Here is a 23484-nt window from a genome sequence, read left to right on the forward strand (position 1 = left end):
TTAGAAAAGATTTGTATGCAAACTAACACTGACAGATCTGTCAGTGTCAGTTTGCATACAAATTTTTTTTAAGATTATGAATTTTTAAGACTGTCTGTTGCCGGCCTAAGGCTCCCCACAGACAGTCTTAAAAATTCATAATCTTAAAAAAAAACTTGTATGCAATCTGACAGTTCAAACTGACAGTGACAAGACACTGACAGATTTGAACTGTCAATTGCATACAATTTTTTTTTAAGATTATGAATTTTTAAGACTGTCTGTGGGAAGACTGTTCTGTTAAGGCTTGCCACAGACAGTCTTAAAAATTCATAATCTTAAAAAAAATTGTATGCAAATTGACACTGACAAAACTTGTTAGTGTCTTGTCAGTGTCAGTTTGAACTGTCAGATTGCATACAATTTTTTTTTAAGATTATGAATTTTTAAGACTGTCTGTGGGAAGCCGACTGTTCTGTTGCCGGCGTTATGAAAGAAACCACAGATAATAGATGTTGCCAAAATGTTGCTACTACCAAAACTAAAAAAAAACTTAAGTTCCTATCCAGTATTTAAAAAAACTGAGTAAACACTACACCGTAAAATAATGGAATTAAATTTGAAATATATATAGGGTTCACCAGCCAATTTTATTATCTCCATAAAACGCGTGCCCAGCGCGTGGTATCTTCTTAGTAGTTTGTGCTTCCTACACCTGGCAAGCAAGCATGGACGCGTGTCAAATGATAAAACATAAAACGTCAGGCCGTCCCTATCACAAACTACTAAGAAGATACTAGTCCCTATCGAACTTACAAATAGTGCGATAGGCACAGCCTGATGGCCCTGATGTTTCATCATTTAGATACTTGTCTGCCGGGACGTTGGCGGAATCATCGACGAGCCAGTTCAAAACAATTTTCCTAGAAAGTGTTTATGAAGTTCTACTTTTGTGATTTTTTTCATATTTTTTAAACATATGGTTCAAAAGATAACACTTAGGAGCGATTATTTCCAAAAATATTCATATTATCAAAAAACCATCTTAGTAAACCCTTATTCATTTTTAAAAAAAAATGATCGAAAATGTAGGGGTGGAAGTTTGATTCCCATAGAAAATTAGAAGTCCACGCCTTTTTTTAGTGCTAAGATTTGGTTAATCGTCTGTATTAAATTTATCAATTTATGACGTAGATTTGAATGAATGAATATTTTCATGATTTATCGTGAAATAAAAAATTGATTTGTAAGGCTCCGCGCACACGGGCGACAAAACTGTTTTGTCTCCGTCGCTCGGTCTATGGGCTAGTATGAAGGTGCGCACACGAGGCGACGCAACTTTTCATACAAATACGACGGAGACAAAACAGTTTTGTCTCCCGTCTGTGGGGGGCCTAAATGGTGACACTAAAAAACTACTAAAATGATTTTACCTCAAACTGTGTAATACCTACAATATCTGGGCAACCGAGCTTCGCTCGGTTCTGTTTCGTATCCTTGACATGTGTCGCCATCTAGTTCAAAAATGAATAGTACCTACATCGAGCGAAAGAATTCTCAGCCTTAACAACACAACTACTGCACACGAGATGGCGCGCATTTCGCCACAAAAACTTAAATAGTGTATTTTCTATTCGTTTTAGCCTTGACCTGTGTCGCCATCTAGTGTTTGCAATAAATAGTACTTACATCGACCGAAAGAATTCTGTCTTAACAGTACAACTACTGCACACGAGATGGCGCGCGAAAACGCATGAAAACTCGAAAATTCGCGTTTTCCGGGACCTAAGGATAAGTTAGACCGATTTTTCACCCCCAAAAACCCCCACATAACAAATTTCTGCGAAATCGTTAGAGCGGTTTCCGAGATCGTCAGTGTAAATAAATATATATATAAATAACATACATACAAAAAAAAAATAATAAAAAAAAAAACATTCAGTCGAATTGAGAACCTCCTCCTTTTTTGAAGTCGGTTAATAAATAAATAAATAAATATACAAGAATTGCTCGTTTAAAAGTATAAGATTACAAAACTGGCAACCACAGAATCTTATACTATTAAACGAGCAATTCTTGTATATTTATTTATTTATTTATTTATTTTATATACCGACGATCTCGGAAACCGCTCTAACGATTTCGCTGAAATTTGTTTGTGGGGGTTTTAGGGGTGAAAAATCGATCTAGCGTAGCCTTAGATCCCGGAAAACGCGAATTTTCGAGTTTTCATGAGTTTTTCTTTCGCATTTGTAAACGTTAAATATGGTCCTTAATTTCGCCGCGCGCGCATCGATTCCGCGTAGCTCAGTCGCACGAGGTCGGTCTAATGTACGCAGATAGATCGTAGGTGTCAGGGTTTCGAATCCCGGCCAGAAATTAAGTTTTTGTTTTTTGTCTTTTTTTTTGTTTTTGTATTTATAAGAGTTTTTTTTTATCTAAAGACGTGATATATTAAAATAGAACCGAGCGAAGCTCGGTCGCCCAGATATTTATAATTAAACCAGAATGAGTTGTTAGGCCAAAAAGTGTGTCCACATGAGAGGTTAAAGTTGGGGCTGGTGTCCCTCTCGCACTTATTACCACTATCAAAATCATTTGAATGACGTCATCACTGTCATCATTTGGGGATACCAGTCAATATTCAAAGTTACTACCAAATCTACTAATACCCAATTAAAGGTTTTTAATAATTGCGCAATTTTTTGGTTTTATGGCTTCATAATAATGACTTACCAATTCGTTACAAGGTATTTACCCTTGCCTCGATATAATACGAAAATAATTTAAGAAGTTTATAAACTTAGTTATCATACATGTAAAAATACTACTACTATAGTAATTTTTTAACACTGGTCACACGTGCGAGAGGGACACCAGCCCCAACTTTGACCCTCTCATGTGGACACACTTTTGCTAGTCTGTCAAGAACGCCTTTATGCGCAGGTGATAAGGTTCAATTTAGTATGGCAAAAAAAGTGTGAGCTCAGTCCCTATTGTAAGTCGATGCTGGCAACACACTTTTTTTAGGGTTCCGTAGTCAACTAGGAACCCTTATAGTTTCGCCATGTCTGTCTGTCCGTCCGTCCGTCCGTCCGTCCGCGGATAATCTCAGTAACCGTAAGCATTAGAAAGCTGAAATTTGGTACCAATATGTATATCAATCACGCCAACAAAGTGCAAAAATAAAAAATGGAAAAAAATGTTTTATTAGGGTACCCCCCCTACATGTAAAGTGGGGGCTGATATTTTTTTTTCATTCCAACCCCAACGTGTGATATATTGTTGGATAGGTATTAAAAAATGAATAAGGGTTTACTAAGATCGTTTTTTGATAATATTCATATTTTCGGAAATAATCGCCCCTGAAGGAAAAAAAAGTGCGTCCCCCCCCCTCTAACTTTTGAACCATATGTTTAAAAAATATGAAAAAAATCACAAAAGTAGAACTTTATAAAGACTTTCTAGGAAAATTGTTTTGAACTTGATAGGTTCAGTAGTTTTTGAGAAAAATACGGAAAGCTACGGAACCCTACACTGAGCGTGGCCCGATACGCTCTTGGCCGGTTTTTTTTTTCATTACACAGCTTCGACTATTTTTGATCATTCAGCCAGAGCGGTGGCATAATGTTATGTTGCAAAAAATTTAATTATACTGGCTTTAAATAAATATCTAAAAAGGTAATTAATATAATTATGTCAAACCTAATGAACATATCAAAAAATAAATTAAAATGTCAAGTAATGAGATGCGATGCGCCTGTCACTGTCACTCAAAATCATCACGAGCGCTATCGCGCAAGCTCCAATCAATTTTTAGACTATTAAAAAAAACGCTATAACCTAAAATTCTCGACAACTTCGACAAGTTTTGATGTTCCAATATTTTAGTCAATTAAATAATTTACTGTGTTGATTATTAACTGGAGGGTATTCTCTGTATTAAAGTTCCCACTGCTTACCATTTATAATGGCCACCGAAATTAGTGAAGCCGATCAGATCAAGACGGTAAAATAATTGTTTTGTAAATGATAACCCAATGCCAATTTTCGACCTAAACTAGTATTTGTAACCATTTATGTTATATATGTTATAACTTATGCTTTTATGGTTAGATGTAACAAAAACTTGTTAATAGTTAATCTTAAACTAGAGTGAAAATCTGTTATGAAATTGTATAGTACATAAATTGAATAAAGTGCCAATTTGTAATCGGTATTTATTAATATTTTACTTCGTTTTACTTCCAGTTCAAGGATTTCCTGGTGCAGTATAATAAACTGTCAGAACTCTGCTTCAATGATTGCATTCATGATTTCACTTCAAGAACTCTGAAGTCTTCTGAGGTAAGAAGAAAAAAAAACAGTGGTTGTGTTGTATAATGTCACACTAACCCCCTTATTCATAAACATACTCTAAAGTTATCAAGCCGATAAAGTTCGTTTGTCCTTTTCTATCACAGCAAATGTCAGAAAGGGACAAACAAACTTTATCGGCTTGATAACTTTAGAGTATGTTTATGAATAAGGGGATAAATATGTATTACTTATTATACCTGAGCTGTAAGTTCCTCTTTTTGACACATGTGTTTTGAAGTATGTTGCAATGTGGCTATGACATATTATTATCTAGCGAGTATTTAGGAATTGGTTGTATATATTAGGCCCTATGTACAAGGAGGTGCTTAAACAAAACGGTTGTTGTACATTCATGGTTTTAATCTGAATAGGGCCTTGGTTGCCTTTTAGGGTTGAAATTTACAAAAAGTATGCTAGTTGCTTCAAGAAGTTGCACCTTTAGAATGAAAAACCAAGTTAATGCTGAACCAGTTGGCTATTGACTTGAGTTAGTTTTATTCTAAACTTGCAACCTATTTATATAATTATGAGACAAATTTGTTTTATTTTTCAGGATAAATGCACATCCAACTGTATGGAGAAATACCTGCGAATGAACCAGAGGGTCTCTCAAAGGTTCCACGAATTCCAAATGATAGCAAATGAGAACATGCTTGCGATGGCCCAGAAAGCTGGGAACCCTAGCTAACTCCCACTGAATGGACTTGTCTAAGTAGTGACTTCACACATTTAATTATTATAATTTTTGTTAGTTTATTGTCTTCAGTGAAGACTAATAAAATTGTTAATGAGTTAGAGAATTTGCTTTGTATTTAGCCATTTTAATAAAACATCTGTTAAATACAGCCCCCTACTTGATAATTCTAATAGCATAAAAAGCTTAATTTCTCATTAGTTTCCGAGGAGTTTACTTTTACATACATTAGGACAAGTTGGCATGTAAAGTTCTACGAAGGGAAAAGGCAGCCTGAATATAATATTAACCCTTTTCCAGTACACCAACCTAGAAATTGTTATAGAAAATCCAATGTATAAATATTCTAAATAGTGATGTTTTGACAATCAATCTTAAAGAGTCACATTTTGAAAATTGAAATTTAACTTTTACCCTGAATTGCAGTGTTTAGATTGTATCGCGTTTACACGTACCTATGGTCGATAAAACGTGTCCGTCAGGATGGTGTGAGAGATGTCACAAAATTTGCACCAAATAACTGTACCTAAACTACTGTACTAAACTGTACCTATAGCGAAGAAAACTGTACCTCAAGCAATCAAGCATTAAATAGATAGTTACATAGACACGCCATTCTGAAGTCAGCTTGGCGCGCATAGCCGTGTATCGCCCCAACGTGTGGGATCTATACCTAAACTGTACCTCACTAAACTGCCAATAATAACACTTAAATCACACGTGATATCGGTCAAATCAACAATTTTTTTTCCCCTCACTAGCTCGGAAACACGTGTTTTGTCCTTTAATACCAGCGGGTAAAAACGCATTTTATCCACTAGTGGGTAAAGTAATTTGACCTTGAATAAAGTCAAATTAACTGCTTTAAAGTTGATAAAAGTAGGTGAATCTAGTAATAAAGATGATTTACCACCTGTGGAACTACTGGAAGCAGTGATAAATGCATTTTTTGCGTTGTAGTTTCCTCGCTATAGTGAGGGGAAAAGTTTTGTGTTACACTCGGGTGCAAATGTATTTTACTTCTCGTGTGTTAAAAAACTCGCAAGTTCAGGATTCTATTCTCGCTTCGCTCGTGGTTCAACTATAGAATCCTTTCACTTGCTCGTTTGTCAATTCCACACTCGACGTTAAAATACAACTTTGCCCCCTTGTATAACAAATAACTATTACTGCTCTCATATAATTAAACGAATGACAGTATGTATGTTTGCCGATCAATTTGCAACAGGCGCTTGTGTTCACGTAACACTATGTGGTAGATTATGCCGATCACGAATTGGATTATATGGCCAAAAGCGATCAGAGATGCTGCTTAAATCATCTGTAAAGATGCACAAGGCCTAATGATGATGATTATATTGTAATAATATTATTATATTATAATATATGTATTACGAGAAAAACAAGCGCCTGTTGCAAATTGATCAGCAAACATACAGGTCATTTAAGTAAATGAGAGCAGTAAAATTTGTTGTTGATTTGACCGATATCACGTGTGATCAACGTGTGATTTAAATATTATTGGCAGTTTAGTGAGGTACAGTTTATTGATATATGTTAGAGAACATAGTTCCCACACGTTGGGGCGATACACGGCTATGCGCGCCAAGCTAACGTCAGAACAGCGTTTCTTTGTAACTATCTATTTAATGTTTAATTGCTTGAGGTACAGTTTTCTTCGCTATAGGTACAGTTATTTGGTGCAAATGTGACTATTCAGACATCTCTCACGCCATCCTGACGGACACTATAAAACGTACTATGCCTGGAAAAGGGTTAAAGCCAATGAAACAACTGGATGCTCGATGAATTAGATATCTAATGTAAATAATAATACAATTAAGTAAATAATTATCACTATATCAGTCTACATATCTATTTTCCTTTTGCACTATTATAGTCTTCAACACAACTGTCGGTGCTTGTATTGCGTTTGGTTGCGCCAGTGTTGTCAGTGGCTGCATAGCCTTTGGTGATGCCAGTGTTGGCATTGTCGCCACTTTTCCCTGAATCTTTTTGTAGTTTTGGTCCTTTGGCTTCATTATCATCCATAGTACCAGGGGGCCAGGAATTGTCACATTGTCCAAACATGCATAAAATACTTTTCTTCGGGCAAGGTCTGGCACATGTCGATGGTGGTGGACAGAAGTCCAATACAAACGAAGTCTGCGAACTCGTGTAATCATATTGATAATCGTTGAATTTCGCCTCGATGCTGAATTTCGTTGACGAATTTGTATCAGTATCCGCGTTCAGTACATACTTGAGAGGATACGGTCCAGAAGGTGAATTGTCGAGGTTTGACGGCTTCGTGCATATTTTGTATTTGCCTCCGCGTCTTATGATCCTGATAAGGGGCGTTCCAGGTGGACAAGCTGGGCCAGAGCAAGAGGAAGGCGGCGGGAAGCAGGGTTTGAGACAAGGCCTGGAACAGGCTCTTGAGCAGGACTTGAAGAGACACGTTCGGGAGCACGGACGGGAGCAGGGTCTCGATGAGCATCTAGATGCGCAAGGCCTCGTTGAGCATCTAGACGGGCAGATGCGGCAGGTTTCTCGGGAGCCGTTGTGGGCTTCTATTCGGCGAAGGACCGTGCAGGAAATGTGGCCAGGACGCCAACCACATTTTTGCTGCGAATAAAAAATAATTATAACGTAGCGCGTGAACTTGTATGGTTCACAAATAAAATAAGATCAAGTCAGATATACCTAACTCGTATTATGATGGCAACTGTACGGAACGGTACAACTATTTCCTTCCTGTAAGTAGGTATTTACCTGAAACCGCGGAGAAGATTTAGCGCAGTACATCCATCCCATGTGTTTGGGCACGGGACCTGGCTTTACGTCCTCCTTTTCCAGGCATCTGTGCTTCGGCAGATCGCAGCGGCCGAGGCAGCTGGATGATGATTTATCTGGAAACAGTTATTGTGATATCTAGTGTTGTTATTCCTTCTATTAGAACTAGGGAAAACTCACTAGTCACTTGCACGAAGTCGTGTAAGTAAAGCCTGTGAAATTTCAAAAGAGCCTTCGGTTTTCTGGTGAAGTCGGAAGTAATCGTAAAATAGAACTTGTCCTATTATCGCTCTAAATCCGAAGACCCTACTGAAAGGCACGCACTGCACCTATAACTAAACTTAAGTACTTGATAAGTTCCTATTACATTAGGTACCTACATATATAATCACATTTCTGCAGGTATTTGATGCGGACATGTACTATCAGCTGCAAAAGTGCATGGCAAATTTATCAATGAATTCATTCATAATTTCCCCTTGCACTTATGAGCTGATAGTACTGTGTTGTCGTCGTACCGTATGGGCCTTTTGGTCCATATATTATTAAGATACCTAATACCTACTCATATTATTCAGACTTCGAACGACCCCATTTTAAAAGTGGTTTGAATAAAAACGGTTGATGTAAGCTTAAACCTAAGGCGCGAATAGCTATAAATAGTTACATCGAGCTCAATGAAAATGCTCCTTGTTACGGAGCGGAACATGTCGAGCGTTTATCGACTTATTACACGTGAGTGACCCGGCTTGTATGTTTAATATGTCAGTGTCTCACGGTAGTCTTGTTATTAAATTAGTTACAGCATTAAAAATATAGGTATGTACTTACTTTTGCAGGATTGACAACAGCAAGCCATTGTTACTATAGTATAATAATTAATAGGTTTATATTAGATGTTGGTTTTCTTTTGGACTCAAGATCCTATTGCTGTAAATTAGATGGTTGGTTGGGTGGCTGGTCTTGTTAGTCATCTTATTTGTTAAATTATTGCCCAAAAGAGATTTGGTCTGCTGACATATTGTTATTTTATGAACTGTTTGATCTTTACATATTTATTAATGAAATAAAAATTTTTGCTTGTTTTACCTACATTTTGTTTGAAGTAGGTATGTTTGACAGAATTAATTTGTCATTAGAATTTATTGCTTTTTCTAGAAGTTTTAATATATATTAGGCTAGTCTGTTGCTAAGGTTTAATGCACTACATGTGCTGAGGAATATTTTTTTGGCTGATCCAGCGACTTCAATAAGTCACACTGCTCCGTATGGTAAAATGCTATCAATAAAACTCCTTTTTCTTAAAATGATCTTATATTATATTTCGAGAACATCACAATGAGATCATAATTATTGTTCGAAATACAATAACAATCCTGAAATAGGTTCCAAGGGGCGCCTGATCAACAGCTTGATCAGCAGCAACAGCCCAAAATGTTTGCGCTACCGGGCACCATCTCAGACGAAGTCAGCATTAGACGACAGTCCATTGGTTAATCCGTCATCGCCCTGGATCTGGGCCAGGTAGGCAAGCATGGTCGCGTGATAAACGATATTACGTCAGGCCGGCCTTTTCGCTCTATTTGTAAGTGCGATAGCGCACCGATGAGATAAAGTTTATCGAACTAGTGTGCTACGCCCGCAAGTGGCATGCGTAAATCCATTTCTGTAACATAAAAAAAGCCTAAGTAGGCTCCCGGGAATCTATATTTCATGTAGGTTTTCCATGCTAGAGTGGATTACCACAAGACAAAAAACAAAAAGATGTTAGGTATTTGCCTTCTCTATACTTTGAATCTAGGAGAGTTGAAGTAGCTACTGTTACATATGTTATGTCCTTAAATAGCATGTTTTTAGAGCATACTAAAATGTTTTAAGCATCCTTAAAATCAGCGCATCCTAAATACACATGCCAGCAGAGGCGGCTCACTCCGCGATTCTATCTCTGCGCTCCAAACACATGCCGTGCCGGTGGCTGCGAGTACGCGGCCCATTTACTGGTGATGACAACAATATAATTCAATGTCGCGTGTGTCTACTCGCGCGCGGTCCCTTTGTTAGTTTAGGTAAGAATTCTGTGATGCTAGGTAGCGGAGTAGCATCATCGCAGCATAATACAGGATGATTCATGAGTCGTGAGCAGGAGTGAACATGGTACTGGGGAGGGTCACGCTGAGCAACTTTCATAATGGGGCAACACTGAATTGTGATTATTTTTATTAACTATTATACTTAATTGATAGATAATTATCAATTACGTTCTAATTATGACTTAATTGATGATTAACTATCAATTAAGTCATAGTTAAGAAAAAATAATATCACAATTTAGTGTTGCCCCATTATGAAAGTTGCTCAGTGTGACCCTCCCCAGTACCCGGTTCACTCCTGCTCACGACTCATGAATCACCCTGTATGCTGTCATGTTAGTAACTATGCATGTGTAACAGTACCTTTATTTCCAGAATCGTACCATAGAGAGATATACGAATGATTATAACATAACCTATTGTTTGAAAACGTTTAGTCATTCACAAAGAGAATATAATCATTCACGCTTTGACTTCTTATTTGTCTTCTTGTCATTCGCTTTGACATTTTTGACTCTTGGTTTCGATTTGCATAAACTTAATAACAAACTGAACACTTTTGTTATAACATACAAAGAGATACACAATACGCCTATAATATCTAAGTAGAAATGTTGGTATAAGGGTGTGTCGGCAGCCGCAGCCCTGAATGTAAAGTTATTATGCCGAGCTGCGTACTCGGTCCAGTAGATTGCAGTGTCTAGGGGACGCATTGGACGATCATGCCATGCCTTGGAGATTTGCTTCACTCTTTCTCTGAATCTGAAAAGAGAAATTAATTATCAAGGTAGATATGTTAAGGAATGGAACAGGAAAATAAGAGTACCCAAATAAAATGATGGCCGAGGTTGGACGCTAATATACCTACTCGTCACACTCCCAACTTAGGCAAGTGTGTAGTCGTCCTTAACTGGTATTCTGAAGATCGTAAAGAAAATGTTCACGTCATGGTTTAAAGAAAATATATAGCGCTCTAGTCACACGTCACCCGTGTACGATATACGATTAATACGATTATACAGGAGGAAATGGTAATTAATATTGACCGTAAATAGGTACGTACTTTGGATCTAAAACTTTTCGGAATGCTGCCAGCAGGTTTTCTTTATTTAAATCCCTAATTTGAACTTGTACTCCCAATCCGCTTTCCTCAATGGCGGCACCATTTGCTGGTTGGTCGCCCAAAACTGGCATGGCAATCATCGGTACGCCGAAATGTATGGCTTCAGTTGTGCCGCCCATACCGCCATGGGAGAAAAACGCCAACGTATTTGGATGACCTGTAAAAAAATATTCACACAGTTTTATAGGGCGCTAATTTTCGAGTGGTTTTTTGGGGGGTAGTTTTTAGTGACATATCCCGTATACTAATAACAAATAGAATTAGTAGGTAAAGGGAAAACACTTGGGGTATATTATGAATTATGTACCTAAGTAATTAATTTACTTACTTAGTCCGTATATTTTATGACAAACCTTAGCGTACAAAAAATACCTATGCTTGCTTACCCAAAATATCAATTTGAGGCAGCCAACTGCCAGTATACAGTTTATCCTGAGCCAATGCCAAAGTCTTGTTATTCCACTTCCAGATAAACCTTTGTGGCAGTTGCACCATCACGTCTATGATTGCCTGCACCTTTTCAGCAGGTAGAGCGGTTGGATTGATCACGGAACCGAAGCTTATGTAAACTACGCCATGTTTCGCTTCTTCGACGAATGTCTTCAACGCCTGTGAAAAAACAGTGAAGGTGAAGGCTAAACTCGGGTAACTGTTTCTTTACCGCTAACTTTACGGAAGAGGGCACAGACAAAAAAGCTAATAGCATAGCTATCTAAGTACCTAGAGTTTACTTTTTTGGGACTGGGTTTTATAAAATCAATTACGAGAGAACACATTTAATATTGTCTTCGGTAACCGCGAATGAAATAAAACTATGGAAACCCGTTTCTATAGTATTATTTCATGAGGAAACATTTATTTAGAATTTTAGACTATAAATGTACCTATATAAGCACGAATAGGTACTTCGCGTTGTATAGGTTGTTACCTACTCCCGTGATGCACATAGTAGCAGTAGTAGATGCGTACCTAGTGCTATTTCGAGAAGCTGGTGGATTTGGTGGTATTATTACTTCGAACAAAGTTGAACAAAATCCCCTAAAATGGGCTGGCCATCAATTATCATCTTCTAGACGATTTTTACCCAAATAAGTTGTAAATAACCCAATCCCAAACCCAGACACAAATAAGTACGGCAAATAAGTTGAACAAAGTGCTATCATGTTTTTTTTTAAATATCTATCTGGCCGATGGTTTAGTGTATTAATTAACCCTAAAACTGTATCCTCTTGGGTCCTGGTGCCATCGTACAAGTACTTGTGATAAGCATAAAAATTTGCCAGAGATCCACGAGGCTATAGCTGATGCAGCTATGTATTTACGCGTGGACAGGGTGTCTATGTACCGAATGTAGTGGTATTGTTTTTGAAACCCGGTCGATACGTACGTACGTCGGTCGGTCGGTACGTTATTACTAATCTTAAAAAACTAAAGTTCCCTTGACAGGTTTTAAAATAATGAAAATTAATATTTTCCTCAATTTAACTTGTAGTTAATACATATATAGTTAGGTACTTACGCCAGCTAAAGGCTTTGCCCTTGCGACATGGTAACCGCCGACTTCTATAACATTGGGCGGGAACAATCTGGATCCAGTTAGCACAAAGTTGTGGTACACAAGCAGGAATTTCATCTCGCTAGCCAAATCTTCCAAAGGCGGAATATCGTCGTAATATTTAGCGAGAGTGTTCTGATCGCTTCTCTGAGTTACAAGATAGTAAAGAGTCCTGAAGTACATATCAAATAATATTCTTTCAATTCTTTGGTATAGTGTAGGTTTAGAACCTCCTTCTAAGAAATGAAAAGGCACGTAGGCCGTGTTGTATGGAATGCCTAGTCTCCTATAATGCCAAGGCATCAATATGTGAGACATCATGCCAACTACGGGAGCATTCAGCTTATATGCAATACCGAATGCGCAGTCGCTGTTGAACTGTTCAACTACTATCACATCGAATTTAGCTTTAGAATCAACTAAATCACGCACTTTTTTATTCTTGAGCATCACTTCACAATTCTCCGTACCAGTGGATGTTAAAAATAATCCAGTATTGAAAATGGTTTTATATGACTTTTCCACCGGCATCTCGTCTTTAAGTATTTCTAAGGTTCCCGCCAAGCTGATACTATGGTAATTAGGCGGCGGATTTTTTTCCGGAAAGTGCGATATAACGGTAACATTATGTCCTTTATTGGCTAGACCTAGAAGATACACACGGAACACTAAGAAATGGCTAGTTCCGTGATACGGAAATATGCCTAGAACGTTGAGAGTATTCGCGGTGTGCGCTAGCGCGATAAACAAAGTGACCGCCGAGATTGATTTCATCTTTACGGCCAAAGATGTAACAAAACACTGCCGATAACTCTTGTATCCGGAACTAAATCCACGCGGTCATTGCTACTAAATAACAAAGTTAAATATTTATCTCTCACTAACAACTTATTATTCTTATAAGGCGAATTGTTTACAAAATAACGCGTACGTCGTCCGTGCTATAGACACGGACCAGACTGGCCATGGAAATGAAGCCCGAGCCAACATAATGATCGTAACGGTATTAAACAACATGTGGGAGCACGGCGTTTGCGCGTGTAGCGTTTTGAGTTCGGGCCTTTGGACACAAGAGTAGGTATAATATTTGACGCTCCGTGGCGAACGATAACGCAACTGGCTCTGTCGCATCCAACATAAGAAAGAGAGATAACTACAATACGCCTTGACTGATGGCACTTCTGGCTAAAAACCAGCAGCCTACATAGGGGGCCAATGGCCAATCGTTCAAATTTTGTAGCGTATCGTAATTAGACATCGTCTCTCTCTAACGCTCTTGCGGACCTGTTTATGTAGGTATTCAATTACAATGTCTGTATTTATTTATTTGATATTGCACATAAATCACATAACAAAGACAAATAGTGAACTTAACGATATGACTTTGTCAGTTTGTGCGTCTGCACTGCAATCAACCGTGGACCATCTAAATTATAATAATACCTACAACTTATAACCAATCGGACTGTAGGATACATCAGAATACTAACGTTACGTTGGACTTTTAGTAGGTAGATGGAAAACGGAATTTCCACATCCACATTCACAAACTCGCTAATATAATTAGAAAATTCTTTGGTTAGTAACACCGCACTCTGTCAGTAAGGGCCACTTGAACCAACGAAAATGGAGAGTTAACTCGAGGGTTAACCCACCATTTTATATGGAATTTGACAGTTGACAGCCCACTAACCCTGAGTTAAGTGGTTGCAAGTGGGCCTAAGTGATTACGTGATTAGCTACTGCTTTAGTTAGAGCTTAGGGCGCCAAAGACCTCATTGCTCTGTTCTAAAAGTGATAAGGTCAATACGGGTAAGTGTGTCATAAGGCAAAGTGTATCTAGCCTTCAAATTTTACCTTTTTACTCATTGTCACAGGTGGTTTTGCGAGTTAAGGTACAGCGGGGCAAATATCGACTGGGGACCAAATATAACTGGTCCATTTTTTCCATGTTTTACAATGTTTGTATTATTAAATAAAGTGTCCATCGGTTATATATGGTAGGCCTCTCAACATCATAGTGTAATAATGGAAAAATTGGATTAGTTACAATTGTCCCCCAGTCGAGATTTGCCCCGCTGTAACTTAATACTTTTGCTATTCACGAGGCTAGTGGCAAACGTCGGTATTGATCTCTATATATTAACTCTCTATATCTAGTGTTTATATAATAAACACTGATCATTGCTTAACCCTTAAATGCATGACCTTGGAAAAGATTTATTCAAATTTGAATTTTGACACGCTGTCCATAGAGTCAAAAATGCATGATGCATATATACCTACATCAAAACAACAAGGTTAAACAGGCCAAATGGCAAGGCCAGACACACTTCCTCTAATGACACACTTACCTTACTAAAAACTCTTTCGATTTCTATTATTTCCAATCACAACATCTCTACGCCGAGGCAGAAGCCTCTAAGTCCGTTTGTAGTAGGCAAATCAGATGTCGATACCACCCATATTTCGATGACATGGAGGCTATGAAGATAACCTGATGATGCAGACATGGGGCAGCCATAGGTATTATTAAAAAAATGTTTTTGTGTTTGTTGTTTCTTTAATTGTATCGATGAGTATTAGAAAAAAGATAAGAATCTATAAAATACCCGTAGATTTTGTTCAAAACTTTTAATATACAAAATATAGCACAGGCCACACACAATAAGCCACCATAATATTCTAAATATATCAACTATTTTCCAACTACCTAATAGTGTTAAGAATTGACAGATGTTAAATGTAATAATTATACTTATTATACTTCCAAATGTCCCACTAGATGTCGTTGATAAACTGTCATATAAAAGCTGCCTCACGCTGTTAAGATTTTTCTGCGATACTATAAGTAGCTAGCTTGATTATGGAATAAACGAGTTTTAAGTTGTCAAGAAAGTGTTTATTTACAAAAGGTAGGAAGTGCAGTGCAGTATAGTGAGTGAACAACAGATAAGCTAGAATTTTTAATTTATTATTTATCGGGGAAATATTGCAAAGAGGCCAGGTCAAAGTACTCGAAACCGACGAGCGTGTATGAGAAATGTTATGAAAGTGTGTGAAGCGAAAGTGGTTTGTCAGGATCGTAGTAAATGGAAATCCGTGATCTCTGCCTACCCCTCTGGGAAACAGGCGTGATTGTATGTATGTATTATTTATTTGAAGATATGGTGAGTCGCGTAAATGTATGATTAGTTGATTAATTACTATGATTGTCTAGACATATTACCTACATTGATAACTTGCACACATTACATCGGTTCGGTAGTCGGTACGTTGCTAGTTATTTTTTTTACATCATCCTGAATTTTTGTACCTACCAATTCATTTTTATTCATTTAAATGTTTCATATAATAAACACCTCGTAATTATATCCCATAAATATATAAACAATTGCCGCTTTATCAACAAAAACATTTACATGTGTCATGGTGACATAGTTTTTGTTAACATTACTCGTACTTAATGTGATTTATAGTTAGTTTGTTTTTATTTTAGGACAAGCGATATTCAGACATTATACTTAGATATTATATATAAAACTTACTTCATTTTCTTCATGCTATGCATGCCATTTGTTCTTTTTCTTTTGCTCAATATCCATTCCCACTTTTAAAGAACTGAAAAAGCTTCGGTATCTTATTATCTCATAAAAAAATTACACTATCACTAACAATCACTATGAGTAGGTATTAAATATTCAATCACATCCTTATTCTTTCTTCGATTTCGTCCTCTTTCCAAATACCAAGTATTTAATCGCAACAATAAACACATACAACGATATGGCCAAAATAATAAAAATAGTTAGTAGGACATCCAATCCCATAAGTTGGTAGTTTGGCTTTCCCACTGCGGGTATTTTAAGTGTGGAGTTTGGATGGCGAGCAGCGTACTCCGTCCAATAGATGGCGGTGTCCATTGGCGTCATAGGTCGGTCGTGCCACTCCCTTGAGATTTCTTTGGCTCTTCTCCTGAACCTACAAGCATGAAAACAGTAGGTACAGACGGATCGTGTAATATATGATGATGACTTAGATTGAAATCTGGCCAGTCACTATGAATAGTGTTTAAATACATATGCGTAATCATGACATACAAATCGCCAAAGTCACGATGAGTGGTAATTGTTATCAATGACTATGTTAATTTAACTGATAATAAATATTAGGACAAACTAGAGCAATTTGGTTCGACTCTAGTTTCGGGCACTGACTGGGTTACGTTATTTTTCATATATGTTATTTATACACATACAAAATATTTTCATTTAAAGACTATTTAAATGTCTTGAAATACTTACCAAGTATCTATATAAAATACTTACTCTGGATCCAAAATGGTTCTAAATTTCTCTAGCAGTTTTTCTTTAGTTAATTCATCGTAGAGCATACGAACGCCGAACCCCTTCCTTTCTAAAGCCATAGAATTAAATGGTTGTTCAGCAAATACTGGAGTGAGAACCACCGGTACTCCGTGGTGTATGGCCTCTGTCGAACCCAGGAGTCCGCCATGGGAGTAGAAAGCCACGACATTGGGATGACCTGTGAATTTAATAGTTTAATACAATGTTTTCAAATTTAAAGATACCTAGGTGTCAGAATATTTGTTTTGGTACCTATTTGATATTTGGCCACACGGAGAAGATTCCTTGATTCCACGATTCCAAGGCTGTTGATGCTCATGGCAACCAACCGACATGTCGAAGAACGAATGTTCTGTCCATACATATTAAAGGTCCTATATTGCACTTGTAAGGTGTGCGTTAGATAATGCAATAGGGATGACGACTAAGTACATAAAAAAATGGCATTCTGTTTAGTCCGTCAGTTAGATCGTCTAAAAATACTGAACACATATTTTTCGCTTTTTCTAATTAATGAAAATATACAAAGATATAAAGCATCAAAGTTCCGGAGTCCGCTTGTGACGTCACTTCTAAGTAAAAATTGTAGGTACCTAGGCGTCACGCGAAACTTCAACGTACTGTACCGTCGTTATTCTTCGTTTACGAGAAAAAAGAAAAAATACGTGTCTAAAATTCTTCGATAATCTAACTGACGGACTAATTAGTTTTTTTAATCGTCTCGCTTATTGTGTTGCTTATTGACGTACCCAGAATATCATTTTGCGGTAACCAGTTCGACACGTAAAAGTTTTTCGGATTCCCAGGCAGTTGTCCTTCTCCCCATTTGAATACCACTCGTTGAGGAAGTTCTGACAGCGCACCCACTATGGCCTCCAGTTTATCCTTCGGCAGACTCGTCGCTTTTACCATTGAACCAAAGCTTACGTATATGACTCCGTGTTCCGATTGTTCTATAAACTCTTTTAATTTCTGAAATAACAAAAATAAATGAGCAAACTGATTATTCGTCTAGACATTAATTTTCCCCTATTGTCTTTCACAAATTTATGTATCCCGTCGTTACTATTTATGGGCTGTAAAATGCGTCAAAAAATAGATTCTGTTGAAAAACATTACTATCCTTTCTAAAGCAGTCGGGTAACAATTACGCGGTCAGAGATATCGAAAATGATTGACATTTGATCGGCCTTATATTTGAAAAGAACTTCTTAAAAATCCTTATTGTTTGTATTAAGGTACAGCGGGGCAAATCTCAACTGGGGGGCAAATATAACTGGTCCATTTTTCCATGTTTTATAATGTTTGCATTATTAAATAGTGTCCACCGGTTATATATGGTAGGCGTGTTCAGTGGATACATGTAGAACTCAACATCATAGTGTAATAATGGAAAAAATGGATTAGTTACAATGCCCCCCCATTCGAGATTTGCCCCGCTGTATACCTTGAGTATTTTTTTCCAGAAATAATAATTAGGTATATATATTTTATTTGCTTAGATATTTACCTCAGGCAGCGGTTTCGTTTTAGCGACATGGTATCCACCTACTTCCTTTATGTTTTCGGGCCAGGCTTGAGGAACGAACATGGAATAATGGAAGTATCCAAGAAGCAGCTTGATGTCGTATGCTAACTCTTCAAGCGGTGGAATGTTGTCGAAATGTTCTGACAGAATCGCATGTTCCGTATACTGATAGGTTCGGAACCACCAATTACCTACCGGTAATAACACTGTTAAAAAAAACCGGGTCAAGAAATCTGGATCTGGCCAAAACTTGAGAAGTTGATGAGGAACGCCATATCGTTCATAATGCATTGGAAGTACAGAATGCGACGTTAGAGCTACCACTGGCGCTTCTAACTTGTAAGCTATTCCTAATGCACAGTCACTCATAAACGCTTCTACAAGAACTAAGTCATATTTTGTCCGAGATTTCACTAATTGCTGCACAGTTTGGTCTTCCACTAGTACCCTGCAGTTATGTACAACTCCGTCCAGAAGAAATTTTGTCACTTCCATCAACGACCATAAAGACTGCTTCATATTTATAACACTTTCAAATATTTCCATTTTACCGGCCAAACTGATATCGGTATAGTTTTGTAGTGGTTGTTTTTGAGGGAAATGCGATATAACGGTAACATTGTGCCCTCTTTTCGCCAATTCCCAGAGGTACGGTTCGAACACAAAGAAATGACTCTTTCCATGGTACTGAAAGATTGCAAGTATGTTCAAAGAGTCCACTTCATTTAAATTGGTTGTTACTAATGATAAGAATAACGCGGTGACAATCTTCATTTTTTGCCGTTCCTATTGACTAACACGATTAATAATTCGATTCCGAGTAGCAATTTTTATACTTCATACTAGTCTGTTTGCTTTATCATGCTGATAACTGGAGATAAAACAAATATATTATTCCAATGATATAATTATCTAACACGCGAAGGTACTAAGCAATATTGTGATTTTTAACCGCCTTCCAAATCTCAACGGAGGATGTTATCAATTCATCTGTATATTTTTTTGTAATGTTAGCTCATTAGTGTTTTATTGCATGTAATTACCTAAATATACCTGGCGATAATGATTGCACATCGGTTTTTCGTCTTAGTAGAGCATTGTCTCTTTCTTGTTTATGTGACGTTAATTGTCTCTTTCTAAAAACCGATGTGCGTTCTTTATCGCCGTTTACTGTACATCATACATATATGTATATACAGATTGGTCCCGTTTTTAGTAGACCCCAATTCTGATGATGGGATCCTGTAGTAATCGAGGAAACTCCTCAAATCTGAAGAGCATACATATAGTATTTAAAAATATTTTAAGCGAGTCACTCACGTATTAAAGTCGATAATATGTTTGACTCTCAGTGTTTATGGCATACATATAGTGTTATAGTGTTATGTCGGTTTAGTACCGTTTGGTAGCCAAAATTTCGTAACCGACTACAAACCGGGAATCTTGATTAGTAGAGTAGCTGGTTACGTATTGGGCCAGAGTAGTACCGTTTGGTAACTAAGTTTTGTAACTGGCTACAAATTGGTAATCAAGATTCCCGGTTTGTAGCCGGTTACGTATTGGTCCAGCGTGGTACCATTTGGTAACTGTTTTGTAACTGACTACAGAACTAGCTGGTTACGTATTGGGCTTGAGTTACTGATCGGAGTTTCTACCAAATTGAAGCTAGAACGGTGTACATACGGACAGACGGACAGAGCGAAACTATAAGGGTTCCTAGTCAACTTGGTTGACTACGGAACCCTAAAAAATTACTCAATGTCACCATTACTCGAATAAATCATGTAGAAACTACAAAAAGTTGCATGACGGCATTCGCCAAAATAGCCGCTAAAATAAAAATCCCACTGTGTAACTAGTTACAATACGGGATATTTTTTCCCGTTTGGAAGCTGGTTACCAACCATGTGAACCCTGGCTACGAATCGATAATGATTTAGTCTCATTTTGTAACCAGTTACAACACGGGATTCTTTTTCCCGTTTCTAAGCCCAACTGTTCGATTTCTGTCATAGGACAGGACTCTCTACCTCGGGCTTGCCTTGGCTGGCCGTTCAGAGTCGAGTGCTATGTGCTCCAGGGGTGGAAGTGAAAAGCCTAAGACGCGAGTTGGCACAGTGACAGGCTGCTTTCAAAAAAAACGTCAAAAGAATGTAAAATTGATAGTTTTAGTCGGTGAAATACTACACTTTCCGTTATCCAATAGATTTATTTAATTCAAGTTCCAGTTAGAGCATCTTATTATCTTGATTTTTATAAGACTGGATTTTTGAAAACTAACTCACTAAATTAATTATGAATTTTTCTCTAATGCACGTTTAGAAAAACGCACGTATAGAGCTGAATCAGTCGATCTTATTTGTAAAATTTGGACAATTTTGAATATTAAAACGGGTAAATTTATAATTCGTTTATCCTGTACCACAATCATTTCAGACTAGATTTTTATTTTAAGTTTTTGGAAAAGAGTAAACTAGCCTAAGGCGAATTCAATTTTTTTCAGAAATTACCTAAAATTAAGTGACAATTTCTTTGAAAATCTACATCACATCGAAGTAAGTTTTGTACTAAATTAATCTGCAACGTTTACTTAAATTGCTGTTATGCCTTAGTGATTATAAATTGCTATTATTGATTTTTGCCAATTTTTTGAAAACGAGCCTTCACCGATACAATTATTACCACTTTTGGACATTTTCTCATATTTTGTTAGACCAAGTAGAAAAAGTCCTATAATGTGATATATATTTATAAACTACTCGCAAAGCCCTTTAATTTGATACCACACACGGTATGATCGAGCGCTCGGTTGCGATTTCACTATTTTTAACACGAAAGCCCTCTTCTTGAGCCAGTGTTGCTCTTGGGCCATCATAGATGTCGCTTTTTGTGAAGGCCCATCTTCTCGGGACGAGTCACCGTCTGCTGGAAATAAATTGGATACCGTTTTATTAGGCAGGCGTCCGGTTTTTTTATCCCATAGCCCAATATTTAGTCCGTCACTTTCATTCATTAACCTATATAGTTCATTTTCGATCCCATTAACTTTCAAATAGTCCTTACACCCTGGTGGGTGCTGCCACTGCGTGCGTCTCATCGCATGATACGAGAGTAGCATCGGCCCGGGTGTACACCTTACATTTCATTAAAGTGTCGAAAGGGCCTCTACGTGTTGGCTTCGCCTCCCAAAGATCCCGACTGGTTGTTTCTGAGGAAAATAAGATATATTATGGAGGTGACATCGTGTCGTGACCCCTTTTTCCTAGTTGAAGCAAAAAGTTCCAAAGCGTAATAACGTTTTCCTTGAAACGAGGTCACTGCAAAAAAATTTAAAGAGTTAACTTACATAAATTGTTTTTATTTTTTAGCGGCATGGAACCGAGGCAGGAAACAGACTGAGCGGCGGAAAGCGCTAGATCTAATGCAGCGTTTTCGTTTTCAAACTGAAGGCCGCGCCCCCCAGGGGGCAGCAACATTATAAAGGGGGCACGGGATCGTGAGAAAAGTGCACATATCACACATTATCTTATTTTTGACTATACGATCTAGAGTGATAATTATAATATAACTGCTTATGTTGTGTACCTACAAATAATACTATAGGTATCACTGCAGAAAAATAATGCACAATAGCACATTGCAACAAGGGAGGTAAGAGGGGTATGCCTTAAGACCGTTTTCACACTATCCGATCCGATATCGGATGTCGGAAGGATTTCAATAGAAAAATCCAAGATGGCGCCTGTAATGTATGGATTATCGGTCTGATATCCGATATCGGATCGGATAATGTGAAAACGGCCTAAGTCAGTTAGCCGTAAAAAAACGTAAGGTGACAAAGAAATATACATAATTACTTTCCCTCTTATGATAAGTACAACAAAGTATAAAAATGTTATATGATTCACAGTTTTTATAGATAAAGAGCTAATAGGTACCTATTACTATTTGGCTTGGCACCGACTTCAAACATATCCGTCGGTAACGCAGGTAACGCATATACTTAAAATACTGATAATATTTTATTTCTTCCTTTTTGAAGTCGGTTGTATTTTTTTGTAAAAAGTTTTTATTTTACAGTTTTTAGTTTAAAACATTGTTGTATGTCTACTGACAGCACACTTACTCTTGATCACTACATCTCTCTCTATGCCATTCAGAATTGAGGAGTTCCCTCAATTGCTATGGATTCCATCAGCAAGGCAGAACCATAAATATTAAAAGAACACCTTAAAATTATCTCATTTCATATAAAAAAGGAATTACTTAAATCGGATCACGGATGCTTGAGTACTCATTGATCACATTTTTGACTGACTGATTTTATTTTTTATTAAAAAAATCGTCATCATTATCACGAAAACATCATCATCAACGGGTTAATTTCATAAATTGTTGATTTACTAGAGAAAATGCTCGAGTTGCTTAAGATAAGACTGAAATCACCATACATGCGCCTTTAAAAATTCCCTTAACTCTTCATGGATCCCATCATCAGAACAGCACCAGATTAATATGGGACCATCTAGAAGGTAGTACCTATCGAACAAAAAAATAATCATAGAAATCGGATCACGGGTCTTGGAATAATCGGTCAAAATATATTGTTTAAAAAATCATTATCATGAAAACAATCATCATCATCAGGTGAATCAGGTCCACTTTATAAAAGTTGTTAGTTTTCGAGCTCGGAGGAAAAAGAAACTGGAGGCGCCTTCATGTTGCATTTGCTTACAAAAAAGTCTGCCGAATTTCGCGGGGGGGTGAGGAAATAACACATGCCAAAAATATACTATAATGATTAGTGTCAGTACACACGCACATTTTGACAAAAAAACAACACATGCTCAATAGGATGCACTGATGGCACATCATCATCGTCAATATTATTATAATCACAATTAAGTTTATTCTTACGTCAGAGCGGGAAAGACGCCGCATACTTTATTTGGAATAAAGTTTGAGTGGATAGAACTGGACTATTAAAGTAGTC

The 23484-nt window shown here is 37.3% G+C and overlaps 3 protein-coding genes across 4 annotated transcripts; 1 reads left to right on the forward strand and 2 right to left on the reverse strand.

Annotated features, from left to right (window-relative positions):
• The first annotated feature begins 3763 nt into the window (after window positions 1-3763).
• Window positions 3764-5135, forward strand: LOC125235444 (mitochondrial import inner membrane translocase subunit Tim9). 2 transcript variants are annotated; one of them, XM_048142012.1, is made up of 4 exons: window positions 3764-3988; window positions 4231-4326; window positions 4892-5066; window positions 5099-5135. In XM_048142012.1, exons 1-3 carry the CDS (start codon window positions 3950-3952, stop codon window positions 5024-5026), a joined length of 270 nt encoding a protein of 89 aa, XP_047997969.1. In that variant the 5' UTR covers window positions 3764-3949; the 3' UTR covers window positions 5027-5066; window positions 5099-5135. The 2 variants fall into 2 exon arrangements, with proteins under 2 accessions (XP_047997969.1, XP_047997968.1); XM_048142011.1 differs by having other exon boundaries at window positions 4892-5135.
• A 1696-nt stretch (window positions 5136-6831) lies between these two features.
• Window positions 6832-9089, reverse strand: LOC125235294. The gene is made up of 3 exons (XM_048141806.1): window positions 8660-9089; window positions 7808-7944; window positions 6832-7660 (listed from the first exon to the last, which is right to left on the reverse strand). The coding sequence occupies exons 1-3, from the start codon at window positions 8685-8687 to the stop codon at window positions 6908-6910; spliced, it is 918 nt and encodes a 305-aa protein (XP_047997763.1). The 5' UTR covers window positions 8688-9089; the 3' UTR covers window positions 6832-6907.
• A 1071-nt stretch (window positions 9090-10160) lies between these two features.
• Window positions 10161-19293, reverse strand: LOC125235577. The gene is made up of 8 exons (XM_048142174.1): window positions 18474-19293; window positions 17713-17935; window positions 16925-17141; window positions 16311-16577; window positions 12561-13422; window positions 11428-11650; window positions 10982-11198; window positions 10161-10680 (listed from the first exon to the last, which is right to left on the reverse strand). The coding sequence occupies exons 1-8, from the start codon at window positions 19263-19265 to the stop codon at window positions 10377-10379; spliced, it is 3105 nt and encodes a 1034-aa protein (XP_047998131.1). The 5' UTR covers window positions 19266-19293; the 3' UTR covers window positions 10161-10376.
• Window positions 19294-23484: the final 4191 nt, after the last annotated feature.

This window comes from Leguminivora glycinivorella, chromosome 17, assembly GCF_023078275.1.
Source record: "Leguminivora glycinivorella isolate SPB_JAAS2020 chromosome 17, LegGlyc_1.1, whole genome shotgun sequence".
NCBI lineage: Eukaryota > Metazoa > Arthropoda > Insecta > Lepidoptera > Tortricidae > Leguminivora > Leguminivora glycinivorella.